At 46.3% G+C, this 14,623-nt stretch overlaps 1 protein-coding gene and 1 long non-coding RNA gene across 3 annotated transcripts in view; one reads left to right on the forward strand and one right to left on the reverse strand.

Annotated features, from left to right (window-relative positions):
• IST1 (IST1 factor associated with ESCRT-III) overlaps positions 1-4,100 on the forward strand; it is a 20,967-nt gene extending 16,867 nt beyond the window's left edge. The window contains exons 9-10 of the mRNA XM_073605860.1: positions 727-772; positions 3,385-4,100. Coding sequence (XP_073461961.1) covers positions 727-772; positions 3,385-3,572 — 234 coding nt within the window. The 3' untranslated portion in view covers positions 3,573-4,100. The remainder of the gene's footprint in view (positions 1-726; positions 773-3,384) is intronic.
• Positions 3,773-12,804, reverse strand: LOC141112797 (uncharacterized). Of its 2 annotated transcripts, XR_012236643.1 has the most exons (3): positions 12,732-12,804; positions 10,407-10,538; positions 3,773-8,783 (listed from the first exon to the last, which is right to left on the reverse strand). It is a non-coding gene; the product is annotated as an uncharacterized lncRNA (long non-coding RNA). The 2 variants fall into 2 exon arrangements; XR_012236642.1 differs by lacking the exon at positions 12,732-12,804 and having other exon boundaries at positions 10,407-10,634.
• Positions 12,805-14,623: the final 1,819 nt, after the last annotated feature.

Below are 14,623 nucleotides of genomic sequence, written 5' to 3' on the forward strand. Positions count from 1 at the left end.
CTTGTGTCTGTTATTATAGTTCTGACCGCTGCAGCTGCTATACCCACCCCTCCCCTCCTCCTGCCCATTCACAGAAGCCTTTGTATTTATGTGAACACATTCACAAAATACAAAGGCTTCTCTGAATGGGCAGAAGGGGGGGAAGGGGTGGGTATAGCGGCTCTGTGTGCCTTTCTCCTCTCACAGACCCAAAGTGTCTCCCAGTGTAATTCCCAGCAGAGCAATAAACCTGTCAGATATAAAGCCCAGGAGATGTCTTGCACCTCCTTGGCCTTAAAGCGTTTGTTCCCCCAATACTTCATATGTGCCTACTGTACCATGTACTTGTATGAGAGAGTCTCCTGTTCTCTTTGTATTGGTTTCTTTTGTGTGAAATCCCTGGTGATCCAGCTAGTCCCCTTGCTTTCCTATTAAAAACTGACCACACTAAGCAGGAGAGGTCCGTCTTCGGTGCTCCTGGCCCCTCCCTTCTGTTGAGTGCCCCTATAGCAAGCAGCTTGCTGTGGGGGCACCCAAGCCGAGCCACATCTCCCTCTGCCCTCCGGGTCCCACAATGCAGTTATGAAGTCCAGTAGAAGGTTTCTTAAAACTTAATTTTCTGTGTTGTTGGGAGGTTGTGTGTGTGTGTGTGTGTGTGTGTGTGTTGTTATTGGGAGGTGTGTGTTGTTGGGAGGTGTGTGTGTGTTTTGTTTTTTTTAATAGTAACCGATCCCTTTCATTCTACAGATTGATAATAGTGGACCCCATGCTAACGCTCCTCCAGCACAAGATGGTAAGGAGATCCGGCAATGCATAGCTTGTACTGTTAGCAGTCAGAACTGTATGATTGTAGATATATTGTGACCAGCACCTAATGACATGTCTGAAACTCCTTTGGGAAAATACAAAAAATCCCAAAAACTCAATCCAATTAGTCGGCACAAAAAAACCCAATGAAATTGTTTTTAACATTTTTGTTTTAAACTTGTGTTAAAAAAAAATATATATATATATATATATATATATATATGCTCAATTTTACACTTTTGGCTTTGTATGCCACCAGAATAAAATTAAAACGACTCAATCCAAATGAATTTGAAGTACAGACTTGCTTTAATTCAAGGGGTTGAACCTAAATATTGAGTACAATTATTGGGAACTACAACCATTTCTATACACAGCCCCCCCCCCTATTTTCAGGGGCTCAAATGTAATTGGACAAATGAATATAAAATTATAAATGTTAATTTTTAATATTTTGTTGAGAATCCTTTACTGGCAATGACTGCCTGAAGTCTGGAACCCATGGACATTACCAAAGACTGGCTTTCCTTCTTTCTGATGCTTTGCCAGGCTCTAATTGCAGCTGTCTTCAGTTGTTCTTTGTGGGTCTTTCTGCCTTTAGTTTGCCTTCAGCAAGTGAAATGCTCAATTGGGTTGAGATCAGGTGATTGACTCGGCCATTGCAGAATATTCCACTTCTTTTCCTTCAAAAGCTCCTGGGTTGCTTTTGCAGTGTGATTTGGATCAATGTCCACCTGTACTGTGAAGCGCCGTCCAATCAACTTTGCTGAATTTGGACTGACAGTATATCTCTAAACACTGCAGAATTCATCCGACTGCTTCTGTCACATCATCAATAAACACCAATGACCCAGTGCCACTGGAAGCCATGCATGCCCATGCCATCACACTGCAAGCTCCACCATGTGACCACAGATGACGTTGTGTGTGTGTTGGATCATGAGCTGTTCCAAGCCCTCTCCACACTTTCTTCCCGTCATTCTGGTACAGATTGATCTTCATTTCATCCGTCCAAAGAATGCTTTTCCAGAACTGCTCTGGCTTTTTTTTAGATGTTTTTTGACAAAGTGTAATCTGGCTTTTCTATTCTTCAGGCTTATGAATGGTTTGCACCTTGTGGTGAACCCTCTGTATTTGCTCTTGCAAAGTCTTCTCTTGATTGTGGACTTTGACAATGATACGCCCCACCTCCTGGAGAGTGTCCTTCACTTGTCTGGATGTTGTGAATGGGTTTTTCTTTACCGTAGCGCAGATCCTGCGATCGTCCACCACTATTGTCTTCTGTGGACATCCAGGCCTTTTTATGTTGAGCTCACCAGTGCGTTCTTCTTTCCTCAGAATGTACCAAACTGTTGATTTGGCCACTCCTAATGGTTTTTGAAGCCTTACAATGGCCTTTTTCATAGACGGCTCCTTTGAACGCATGATGTAGGTTCGCAGCAATAGATTTCAAATGCAAATACCACACTTAGTCAGTGCCACCTATCAATGCCCACCAATGGCGCCTCATCTGTGCCACCAAACAGTGCTGCCTATCAGTGTCACCTACTAGTGCCCATTCGTGCCCCTCAGGGCCCACCAGTGCCCATCAGTGCAGCCTCATCGCTGTACATGAGTGAAGGAGAAAAATTACCTGTTTGCAAATTTTTTTTTCGCAAAATACATAAAACTGTTTTTTTGGGTTTTTTTTGGGTGGGGGTTCAAATTTTTGCGGCCTTTTTTCGTTTTTTTCGTTTTTTTTTTTTTTTTTTAACAAAAAAAACCAGCAGTGACTTAATGCCACCAAAAGACGGCTCTGTTTGTGGGGAAAAAAATGATAAAAATGTAATTGGGGTACAGTGGTGCATGACTGCGCCATTGTCGTTCAAAGTGTGACAGCGCTGAAAATTGGTCTGGGCAGGAAAGGGGTTTAAGTGCCCAGTAAGCAAGTGGTTAAGAGCTGTAACTCCTAAACCCTTCCTCCGATTTGGATGTACATACCCTCAAATTAAACCTGGGATCGTGCACTTCCAGCCCATATCTATTATATAACTATAGCTTGAAGATGTTTTGGTAAAAACCTGAAAAAAAACTCAAATTGTGCCTCTGTCCAAATATATGGACCGAACTGTACGTAATAAAGAAACAGTTAGGGTTATGTTTCAAGTTTTTTTTAATTAAATGCAGTAAACACGAATGAGACTGAACAAAACCGTCAACACCGCACTTGAAAATTGTATGAATACATCCGGTACCAGTACCCATGGTCAGGAATGGAGGTCAGGAGAGGCAGGGAGGCAACCAGCAGCTTAGAGAGGAGGGAGCAGCCAAAATGGACAATGAGAAACGGCCCAGCTGCCTACCTGGAACCCCATATTTATATCCATCTCAATGAATGAATTAAGAGCAGGTTTGCCTTGGCGGTAGCCTCATGGAATGTCCCTGGGTGTGCGGAGTTTATAGTTGGGGACCACACTTTGTAGAGATGACATGGCGGTGTGCCTTCACATATATTTGTAAATGTACTGTGCTGTGTAATTCCCTACCCATGTGCATCTTTCCTCCTAGATGTAAATTGATTCTAGTTGCCATTTTTTTTTTTCTTTGACATTTCCCTAGGTCCAGGAAGCAACGCTCCTGTTCCCAAGCCACGGGCGAAAATGGCAGATAACTTTGTCCTGCCCGAGTTACCTTCCGTTCCCGACACCCTTCCATCTGCCTCAACCGGAGTGGGCACTTCCAGTTCAGATGATATCGATTTTGATGACCTCTCACGTAGGTTCGAGGAGCTAAAGAAGAAAACCTAAGCAAGTGGGGACAGCCTTGATTTTTGGTCAACCTCTCAACTCCTGACCCTGACTCTCTTTTTCTGAGAAGAAATTTTCATATCTAAAACTTTTACTGTAAATCCTGCAATGAGCAGCTCCTCCCAAATACCTCCTGGGAAAGTGGACTCTCCTCTACTTTTGCAGGTTCTTCATGACCCTTGCACTAACGATGGGGTAGATTTTGGCTATAGTAAGGAAGGGTGTATGTTCTTTTTGTTTTTTTTTTGTTTTTTGTCAATTAATTGTCAACAGGGGGGGTTTGTGTCTTAAAGTCTAAACCAAGAACCTGTTTCTCTAAAGCTGATGCCTTTTTTTTTGTTAACCAAGAACTTTGGAACTCAACTGTGGAATTATCATCCAATAAAATGTAAGACCTTCCCTTTGCCGGCACGTTAATGAGCTGCTCTTAATACATGATTTTCTAATCTTTGTATATATTATTTACGAACTTATGTTAGGCTTGTTTAAGTGTGCTGATCTTTAAAATAAAGCCATGGCCTTCTTAAATTTGTGTGCAGTCTTATTGGGACAAGCGACGTTTGAGGCGAAGGTAGTAGGCTTTACAGAGGCCGATTGTAATGCCCTACCCTGGTGGTAATCCCATGTGGAAGTGACTGTCTTGGTAGAGGAGCAAAGCTTTGATTTTTCATGTCATTCCCATTACTGGTGGTCTGATGACTGGTGGGGGGGATCTCAGAACTAGATGGACACTTACACAAATCCCTTGGTAAGTTAAATAACTCCCAAATATCTTAACTGTATATAATTGGCTGTTTTCCTGGCGTTAAACATTAAGGGGCTGGAATGGACATGATACAGTGCCTTGAAAAAGTATTCATACCCCTTGACATTTTCCACATTTCGTCATGTTATAACCAAAAACGTAAATGTATTTTATTGGGATTCTATGTGATAGACCAACACAGAGTGGCACATAACTGTGAAGTGGAAGGAAAATGATAAATGGTTTTCAATACCTTTTTTTACAAATGCATTTGTAAATATTTTTTTTATAACCTAACCGTGCGTTAAATGAGAATTATGGGTTTGGGGGGTTTTCCTCCCATCGTACTTGCCTAGGTGGATGCAGCATCGGTCCCCCGGCGCCTCTACACTGAGAACTGAGCGATCGAACATCACAGATGGCTTCAGTTCTCCCAGCCCCCCCGAGCAGAGGGCTGCTGACTGTCCAATCAGCAGCTCTCCGCACTGCTCCTCCTCGCTCACTGGAGCGCTGAGCTATGGCGGGGCAGGGAGCGGCCGTCTCGGGCTCTCAGCGGCTCGCTGAGAGGCTCAGACGGGGTGACAGTCCAGGCACCTGACGGATCCAGACTTCCATTGTCGGGATGACGCGGTGCCCGGATTGATTTCTGTGACGTCTGCTCTCTGCTGAAAACGGGTCACAAGAGTGCAAAACACGAATTGCACTCCTGTAACCCATAGGTGAAGCCCAGCCAAACAAGCTCATGCTGGACTTCTCCTTTTTAAACTTTCCACAACTTTTTCCCTGACCTGCTTGGTGTGTTCCTTGGCCTTCTGTCAATTCACAGTGCAATATGCGAGCTGAAACGGGGGTGTCATTAACAATGTATTGACACTCCCAGCAGTTCGCATATGGCAGTGTGAACTGCCGTGCAAGTTGGGTGTGATACGGGAACCCGCAGTGGATTCGCAGGGTTCCCGCATCGCACAAGTGTGAACCGGCACTTACTGAGGAATGGCTTCTGTCTGGCCACTTTACCATACAGGCCTGATTGGTGGAGTGCTACCGAGATGATTGTTCTTCTGGAAGGTTCTCCTCTCTCAACAGAGAAACACTGGAGCTCTGTCAGAGTGACCATCGGGTTCTTGGTCACCTCCCTGACTAAGGCCCTTCACCCCGGATCGTTCAGTTTGCCCGGGCCGCCCGCTCTAGGAAGAGTCCTGGTGGTTCCAAACTTCTTCCATTTATGGATGATGGAGGCCACTGTGCTCATTGGGACCTTCAGTGCTGCAGAATTTTTATTGTACCCTTCCCCAGATCTGTGCCTCCATACAATCCTGTCTCGAAGGTCTACAGACAATTCCTTGGACTTCATGGCTTGGTTTGTGCTCTGACATGCACTGTTAACTGTGGGACCTTATATAGTGTGGGACCTTATATAGTGTGGGACCTTATATAGTGTGGGACCTTATATAAATTGGGACCTTATATAGACAGGTGTGTGCCTTTCCACATCATGTCCAATCAACTGAATTTACCACAGGTGGAGTCCAATCAAGTTGCAGAAACATCTCAAGGATAATTAGTGGAAACAGGATGATCTGAGCTCAATTTTGACTGTCAAGGCAAAGACTGTGAATACTTATGTACATGTTATTGTTTCCTTTTTTTTTTTTTTTTTTTTTTTCATAAATTTGCCAAGATTTCGAACAAACTTCTTTCCAGTTGTCATTGTGGGGAATTGTTTGTAAAAATTTGAGGGAAATAATGAATTTAATCCATTTAGGAAGGCTGTAACATAACAAAATGTGGAAAAAGTGAAGCGCTGTGACTACTTTCCAGATGCACTGTACACTTACCAGCTGCTTTATTAGGTACACCTGTTCAATTGCTTGGTAACACAAATTGCTAATCAGCCAATCCCATGACAGCAACTCAATGCAGGCATCTAGATGTGGTGAAGATGACTTGCTGAAAATCAAACCGGGCATCAGAATGGGGAAGAAAGGAGATTTTAAGTGACTTTGAACGTGGAATGGTTGTTGGTGTCAGACGGACTGGTTTGAGTATTTCAAAAACTGACGATCTACTGGGATTTTCACACAACCATCTCTCGGGTTTACAGAGAATGGTCCGAAAAAGAGAAAATATCCAGTGAGCGGCAGTTGTGTGAAGGAAAATGCCTTGTTGATGTCAGAGGAGAATGTGCAGACTGGTTCCAGATAATGGAAAGGCAACAGTAACTCAAATGGCCACTCGTTACAACCGCACAAGCTCAGGAAAAGTGGACAATAGAAGATTGGAAAAACGTTGCCTGGTCTGATGAGTCTGGATTTCAGCTGCGACATTCAGATGGTCGGGTCAGAGTTTGGTGTAAACATGAAAGCATGGATCCATCCTGCCTTGTATCAACGGTTCAGGCTGGTGGTGGTGTAATGGTGTGGGGGATATTTTCTTGGCACGCTTTAGTACCAAATTGAGCATCGTTTTTACACCACGGCCTACCTGAGTATTGTTGCTGACCATGTCCATCCCTTTATGACTACAGTGTCCCCATCTTCTGATGGCTCCTTCCAGCAGGATAATGCACCATGTCACAAAGCTCCAATCATCTCACCACTGGACAATGAGGTCCCTGTCCTCCAATGGCCTCCACACTCACCACATCTCATCCAATAGAGCAGGGTTTCTCAACACCAGTCCTCAATGTGCCCCAACAGGTCATGTTTTCAGGCTTCCCATTATTTTGCACAGGTGATTCGATCAGTTTCACTGCCTTAGTAATTACCACAGCCGTTTCATCTGAGGGAAATACTGAAAACATGACCTGTTGGTGTGCCTTGAGGACTGGAGTTGAGAAACACTGCAATAGAGCAACTTTGGGATGTGGTGGAACGCGAAATTCGCATCATGGATGTGCAGCTGAGAAATCTGCAACAACTGCATGATGTTATCATGTCACTATGGACCAAAATCTCTGAGGAATGTTTCCAACACCCTCCTAAATCTGTGCCATGAAGGCAGAAGAGGATCCAGCCCACTACTAGCAAGGTGTACCTAATAATAAAGTGGCCGGTGAGTTTATATTTCTAAATAGTGATCCTAGCATAGGAAGAAAACCATTCCGTCTCGGGTCGCTCAAGATGACACATGGTCACTCAGTGAAGATGAGAAGCAAATTTAGCTTAAACTGCGTAGGGGGCTCTTTACTGTTAGAGCGGTAAGCAGTGGCGGCTGGTGGAATTTTTTATTTTTTTTTCTGGAGGTGGGGGGCGGCAAACCATCAGTCGGTCGGTGGGACAGTCAGTCGCACTTATCCCATTGCAGCTTCCCATGCTCGGCGGCGGCCTCCCATTCCCCTGCTCACCGCGGCGGCCTCCCATTCCCCTGCTCACCACGGCGGCTTTTGTTTCTTCCCTCCTTGGTGGCCAATCTGGAGTCTTCTCTTTTCAGCCAATCAGAAAACAGATCTCACACCCGCTTCTGATTGGCCAGATTGAGGATCAGTGTTACAACAGCCAATTAATATTTTGCTGTTGTAACACTTGGGTGGGCTCATGGCTCAGCAATGCTCTGCGCTCCGAGCCCACCCTATTTTGAAGCCTATTACAGCCTCTGGCTCTAATCAGGGGCTTAAAAAAAAAAAACACCCCCTGCCGCTGTAATTCAGGCGTCTTGAAAGGGGCCTGAACCTATGCATGAGTTTATCCACTAACTATATAAGGGGTGGCGTGGATGGAGGGCCCCGGGAACCCCTAATGGTTAGGCCGCCACTGGCGGTAAGGATGTGCAACTCCCTTCCACAATTAGTGGTGTCAGCGGGGGAAGTGTTGGTCATTTCAAACAACTTTTTGAGATGGGCATCTTAGCAAACATAACAGGGATATGGGAAGTGGTGGAGAAATAAATGCATACATACACCCACGTAGGTTGAACTGAATGGACTGGTGTCTTTATTCAACCTCACCAACTATGTAATTGACAGGAGTTTAACTTGAAGCCCATCTCAGGGCAGTTGTCATGAGTGAAACCATTTTTGATTTTCTCTTGGCAAAACGACTACTTGCTTCCACAGTGGATAAGTAATTCCTACCCCGCTACAAGTAAATGTACTTTTATTTAGGGAGAATATTTGATTGCAGGGAACACCTGTACATCCCAGTGCAGGCAAACATGGCCCTCACACGGGAATACAAGGCCTAATTCTCCAGTGCCTACCACAATCTAAACACCAGTTTTGGGTGGACTGAGGCTTTATGTTTGCATGCAAGTCAGATTGCTCTTGTAATTTATGACTGTTAACATTGGCGTCTAGGTGTCACTTCTACGTCTCGCTTTGCTGGCGAGTAATCCGGCTGTAATGTCATCTCTTCTTACTGCTCCTTTTCCTTCTTCTCTTCTGCTGTCTCCTCCACCTTCTTTCGTATTCCCAGCGCCCCCGACAGCTTCATCACCAGCAGGTCCACCAGTTCCTTTTCTTTATAAGGCTAAAAGGACACAAGGCACTGGTTACTAGAAGGGAACCTTTCTTGAGAAAAATACCTCCACTACCACTTCTTTTTGGAGGAGGCTGTTTCACTGGCTGTCATGATGGACATTTGCCTTCACTAGGGGGTAACTGAGCAGAAGAAAGCTCGCAGTCAGGTTAGTGTGACAGCCAGGCAACTAGCATTTTCGGGAGTGGACGGCCACCGTATGCCTGTCAAGCAAGGGTTGGTTTAGGGCCCTGGTGCCCATCCTGCTGCCCGTGGGCCCCATGCAGCCCATTGGAACTTTTTGTGCAGCCCTTGGGGCCCTTGCAGACACTAATCTGTGTGACCCTATAATAGTAGTAATATGTCTCCAGAAGCATGTCACCACTCTCCAGCAATTCATAGAGCGTGTCTGCACTCTGACCATCTCTTGTCCCATTACTGCATTCTGACCATCTCTTGTATCATGTCTGCAGTCTCTGACCATCTCTTGTATCATGTCTGCAGTCTTTAATTATCTCTTGTATCATATCTGCATACATGATACAAGAGCTGATCAGAGACTGCAGACATGGTAGAAAGATGCTCGAGATAGCCAGAAACTGCAGACATGACACAAGAGATGGTCAGAGACTCTGCAGTCTCTGACCATCTCTCGTGTCTTGTCTGCAGTCTCTGACCATCTCTCGTGTCTTGTCTGCAGTCTCTGACCATCTCTCGTGTCTTGTCTGCAGTCTCTGACCATCTCTTCTTGTGTCATGTCTGCAGTCTCTGACCATCTCTTCTTGTGTCATGTCTGCAGTCTCTGACCATCTCTTGTATCATGGCTGCATTCTCTGACCATCTCTTGTGTCATGCCTGCAGTCTCTGACCATCTCTTGTGTCATGCCTGCAGTCTCTGACCATCTATTGTATCATATCTGCATACATGATACAAGAACTGATTAGAGAATGCAGACATGATACAATAGATGGTCAGAGACTGCAGACATGATACAAGAGATGGCCAGAGACTGCAGACATGACACAAGAGATGGTCAGAGACTGCAGAGTCTCTGACCATCTCTTATGTCATGTCTGCAGTCTCTGTCCATCTCAAGCATCTTTCTATCATGTCTCTGACCATCTATTATATCATATCTGCATACATGATTCAAGAGCTGGTTAGAGACCGCAGACATGATACAAGAGATGGTCAGAGACTCTGCAGTCTCTGCCCATCTCTTATACCATGTCTGCAGTCTCTGCCTATATCCCGTTCTGTGTCTCCTTTCTCTGATATTGAATATTGACTGAATTTTAGGTGCGGTCCTTTGGTTACTTTGGGGGCTGCACATGAGGCTTGGCCCCCCCAATATCAAGAAAGTTGACCACCACAGCTTTAGAGGGACATTACCTCCTTGCCCATTCGGTACAAGTGACAGTGTCTCTGGAAAGGACATTCCCCAACCCACATAAAATATATTTACCTTACCATTGTCCCTTCACAGTTGCCTGCTCCTCCCCAGCCAGTGACACTACCTGGCACTTGGGGAGTATGGTGGAACATCTGCCCCCTGTGATGAGTCCGCCTGGGCCTAGTAGCCACTTTCCCAGAGTTTAAGAAAAAAAAAAAAAAAAACATATATATGTAATTACCGTGGGGTTCTTGCGCTCGCTGGAGAATACGTTAAGCAATGCAGACAAGAAGACGTTCACAACTACCATGACTAGGAATACGACACAAGTGAAGATGAGCAGAGATCCCAGGACTGGGTCCAGGTTGATGACCTAAAATGAAAACAGACAATTCAAGAAGAACTAGAATCTATATAATAGGAGGTGAGCTAGGGAACTACATGAACAGTACGAAACCAGTCTAGCAGGAAGTCTGAACAGCGAATAAAAACATTTACATTTTTAAAATATACACGGTAGTACAATAGTCAACACTGTATTGACATGGATGGTGTCACATATTGGCATTGCACCATACAGAACAAAACTTGGGAGTCCCCAAGAGCTTTTGCCATATTGGAGAGAATTTGCAAAGAGTGGGGCAGGCTTTATGCCTTCACTATTCTTCTCAGCTGAGGAAGCAGATCTTGTTCCTATTCAACAAAAGTAGTGCACAGAGAGAGCAGTTCAGCTGGAGATGCATGCCTTGGATCGCTCTACCAGCCTCCTTGTTCAGCTGATTTTTTTTTTGGGGGGGGGGGGGGGGGGGGCTGCAGGCTCTGCTTGTGCAGTTTAATCACTGCATGGGTAGAGAGGCATGTGCGCTATCTACAGACACCAGGTCTAATCTGGTGGGAATCTGCTGCAGTTTGGTGGCAGGAAAACATGTCAGAAGCGAATTCATGCAGATAGCAGAGGAAGGAAGCAGCAGACAGAAATGACACTTAGTGCTCTGGAGTGAGATAAGTACACACTATAGAGCAGGGATATGCAATTAGCGGACCTCCAGCTGTTGCAGAACTACAAGTCCCATGAGGCATAGCAAGACTCCAACAGCCACAAGCATGACACCCAGAGGCAGAGGCATGATGGGACTTGTAGTTTTGCAACAGCTGGAGGTCCGCTAATTGCATATCCCTGCTATAGAGAGATAGACAGGGGCAGCCCGTCTATTGTGGGCGCACAGGTGCCGCCTCCCCTCTCCACCTCCACCATCCTCCCTATCCATGTGCCCGGCCCCTTTCAGTACACCGGACGCATGAATTCCTATGGTGGTGGTGGTGGGGGGGTGGCAGAGGCTCTAATAGGCTTCACAATAGGGTGGGCTGGGGATGCAGAGCGTTGCCTCTGGAGGCCACCCAGGTGTGTTGTAGCAGCGAATGAATATTTACTGTTGCAACACTGATCCTCCTTCCACCCAATCGGGTCTGATACCCGTCACCCGATTGGCTGAGAGGATAGGCGATCCTATTGGACGCCTAGGAGGAGGGGAGGAGACGCATGGTAAAAATGAAGAAGACACAGGAGCTGCTGCTTAAAACCCACTGCAGCCTAAAGTCCCCCGATCCCCACCGCTGCCTGATCGCCGATTTGCCTGCCGCCTAGATGGGGTAAATGCCGGTGGCAGGCAGACAGTGAGGGGGGGGGGGGGGGTTGTTTGCCCCCCCCCCCAAACAAAAAACCACCAGCCACCTCTGGGGATATATATATATATGGTCCAAGGAGGAAAACCGACCAACCGGTGTCAGGTTCATGTGTTGCCAAGGATCATTGATGATATAGAGAGTGAAGGCTGGCCTATGGAGTATGATCCAAAAGAAGAACTACTGTAGATCAAATTGCTGAAAGTGAATGCTGGTTCTGATAGAAAGACGTCAGAACACACAGAGCATCGCAGTTTGTTGTGTAGGGGGCTGTGTAGTCGCACACACCGGTCGGGGTGCTCATGCTGTCCCATGTCCACAGCCAAAAGCGCCCACACTGGGCAGGTGAACCTCAGAACTGGACCACGGAGCAGTGGAAAAAAGTGGCCTGGTCTGATTAATTCAGGACTGGTTTGAGGAACATAACAAGGAGTTCTAGGTGTTGACTTGGCCTCCAAATTCTCCAGATCTCAATCCAGTCAGGATGTGCTGTAAAAACAAATCCAGTCCGTGGATCCTGTAAGGATCTGCTACTGACGGCTTGGTGCCAGACACCACAACATACCTTCAGAGGTCTAGTGGTGTCCATGCCACAGTGGGTTATGGTCATAATGTTATGATCAGTGTAGAGCAGTGGTTCTCAACTCTGTCCTCATGTACCCCCAACAGGCCATGTTTGCAGGTTTTCCTTTATCTTGCACAGGTGCTTTAAATCAGAGTCAATGGCTCTGTATTTTGGACAGCTATTTTAGAGAAAGTCCCAAAACATGGCCTGTTGGGGGTACTTGAGGACTGAGGGTTGACAACCATTGGTGTGTAGAGCATACCAACATGGGACATCCCATGGAGTGTTGTTGGAATGATTTGATATTATGTCCCTTACCTCATTATAATTAAATATCCCAATGAGAAGGCTAAAGATGGTCACAAAAGCTTTCACAGGAGTTCTGTAATCGCTGATCGTCCAGCCAAACAGCAAATTACACTGAAAAGGAAAAGCAAGAAAACATCACACACACGGTTCTTCCTTGAGACAACTGTCCTAGGTGCAAAAATTGATGCAACACAATTTTTTTTGTATTTTATGATGTTAACACAATACAACAACTGTGATATTATAGTGTGAGTGAAAGTTATATTAACCCCTTCGTACCTGAGGGTAAAACAAACATTAAAGAGGAAGTAAACTTCCCTGTATTGTTTGTACCTATCAGTCTATAATACAGCTTACCTATCGGTACTGTAAATGTCTCCTAAACGTGCGCCGTCTACGAGATATTAACTGTATACGCCACCGAGGACATCATTGGCGCATGCGCTCTGAAGGAGCGGTGACCTGTGCCGTGACCGTCCATGTACGTCCTCCCGTGCATGAGCTGCCTGCAGACCCCCTGCGGGGCGTGCGAGGTGCGCTCTGTGATCCCAGCCACTTACCACGTTATCAGCTGTTGGCCAATGACAGCTGATCACGTGATGTAAACAGAAGATCGTAATTGGCTGTTTTTTTTTTCTCCTCACACTGACAGCCGATTACTGGCTTCTGTCAGAGGGACATTGGTCCCATACACAGCGAGCCACTGCTGCTATGCAGTGCCCACCAGTGCCACCTACCAGTGCCCATCAGGGCTGCCAATCAGTGCCTCATCATCAGTGCCACCTATCAGTGTCATCTCTGTGTCACCCATCAGTGTCACCTATCAGTGCCCATCAGTGCCCGCCAATGCCGTCTCTCAGTACCACCTATAAGTGCCCGCCAATGCCGCCTCTCAGTGTCAGCTATCAGTGCCCACCAGTGCGACCTATCAGTGCCCTCCAATGCCACCTATCAGTGCCCACCAATGCCGCCTCTCAGTGTCGCCAATCAGTGCCATCTATCAGTGCCACCTATCAGTGCCCACCAATGCCGCCTCTCAGTGTCACCAATCAGTGCCATCTATCAGTGCCCACCAGTGCCACCTATCAGTGCCCACCAATGCCGCCTCTCAGTGTCACCTATCAGTGCCCACCAGTGCCACCTATCAGTGCCCGCCAAAGCCGCCACTCAGTGTCACAAATCAGTGCCATCTATCAGTGCCCACCAATGCCGCCTCAGTGTCACCTTTCAGTGTCACCTATCATTGCCCACCAGTGCCACCTATCAGTGCCCGCCAATGCCGCCACTCAGTGTCACCAACCAGTGCCATCTATCAGTGCCCACCAATGCCGCCTCAGTGTCACCTTTCAGTGTCACTTATCTGTGCCCACCAGTGCCACCTCTCAGTGTCACCTATCAGTGCCCACCAGTGCTGCCTCTCAGTGTCACCTATCAGTGCCACCTACCAGTGCCGCCTCTCATCAGTGCGGCATAAGAGTGGCGCCTCATCAGTGCCCATCAGTGCTGCCTGATCAGCGCACATCAGTGAAGGAGAAAAATTACATATTTACAAAATTTACTGACAGAAACTAAGAAAAACCTTTTTTTTTTTTCTTTAAAAGGTTCGGTCTTTTTTCATTTTTTCTTGTAAAAAAATAAAAATCCCAGGAGTGATTAAATACCACCAAAATAAAGCTCTATTTGTGTGAAGAACATGATTAAAAATGTCATATGAGTACAGCGTTGCATGACCGCGCAATTGTCATTCAAAGTGTGACAGTGCTGAAAGCTAAAAAATGGCCTGGGCAGGAAGGGGGTGAAAGCGCCCCATGTGCCGTGAGCCGTGTGCATGTGACTGACATCGGCATCGCCGCTCGGGTGCATGCCATTTGCTCGGGTATAAAGGCTCCTCTGGATATCGA

Source organism: Aquarana catesbeiana, linkage group LG11, assembly GCF_042186555.1.
Source record: "Aquarana catesbeiana isolate 2022-GZ linkage group LG11, ASM4218655v1, whole genome shotgun sequence".
NCBI classification, from domain to species: Eukaryota; Metazoa; Chordata; class Amphibia; order Anura; family Ranidae; genus Aquarana; species Aquarana catesbeiana.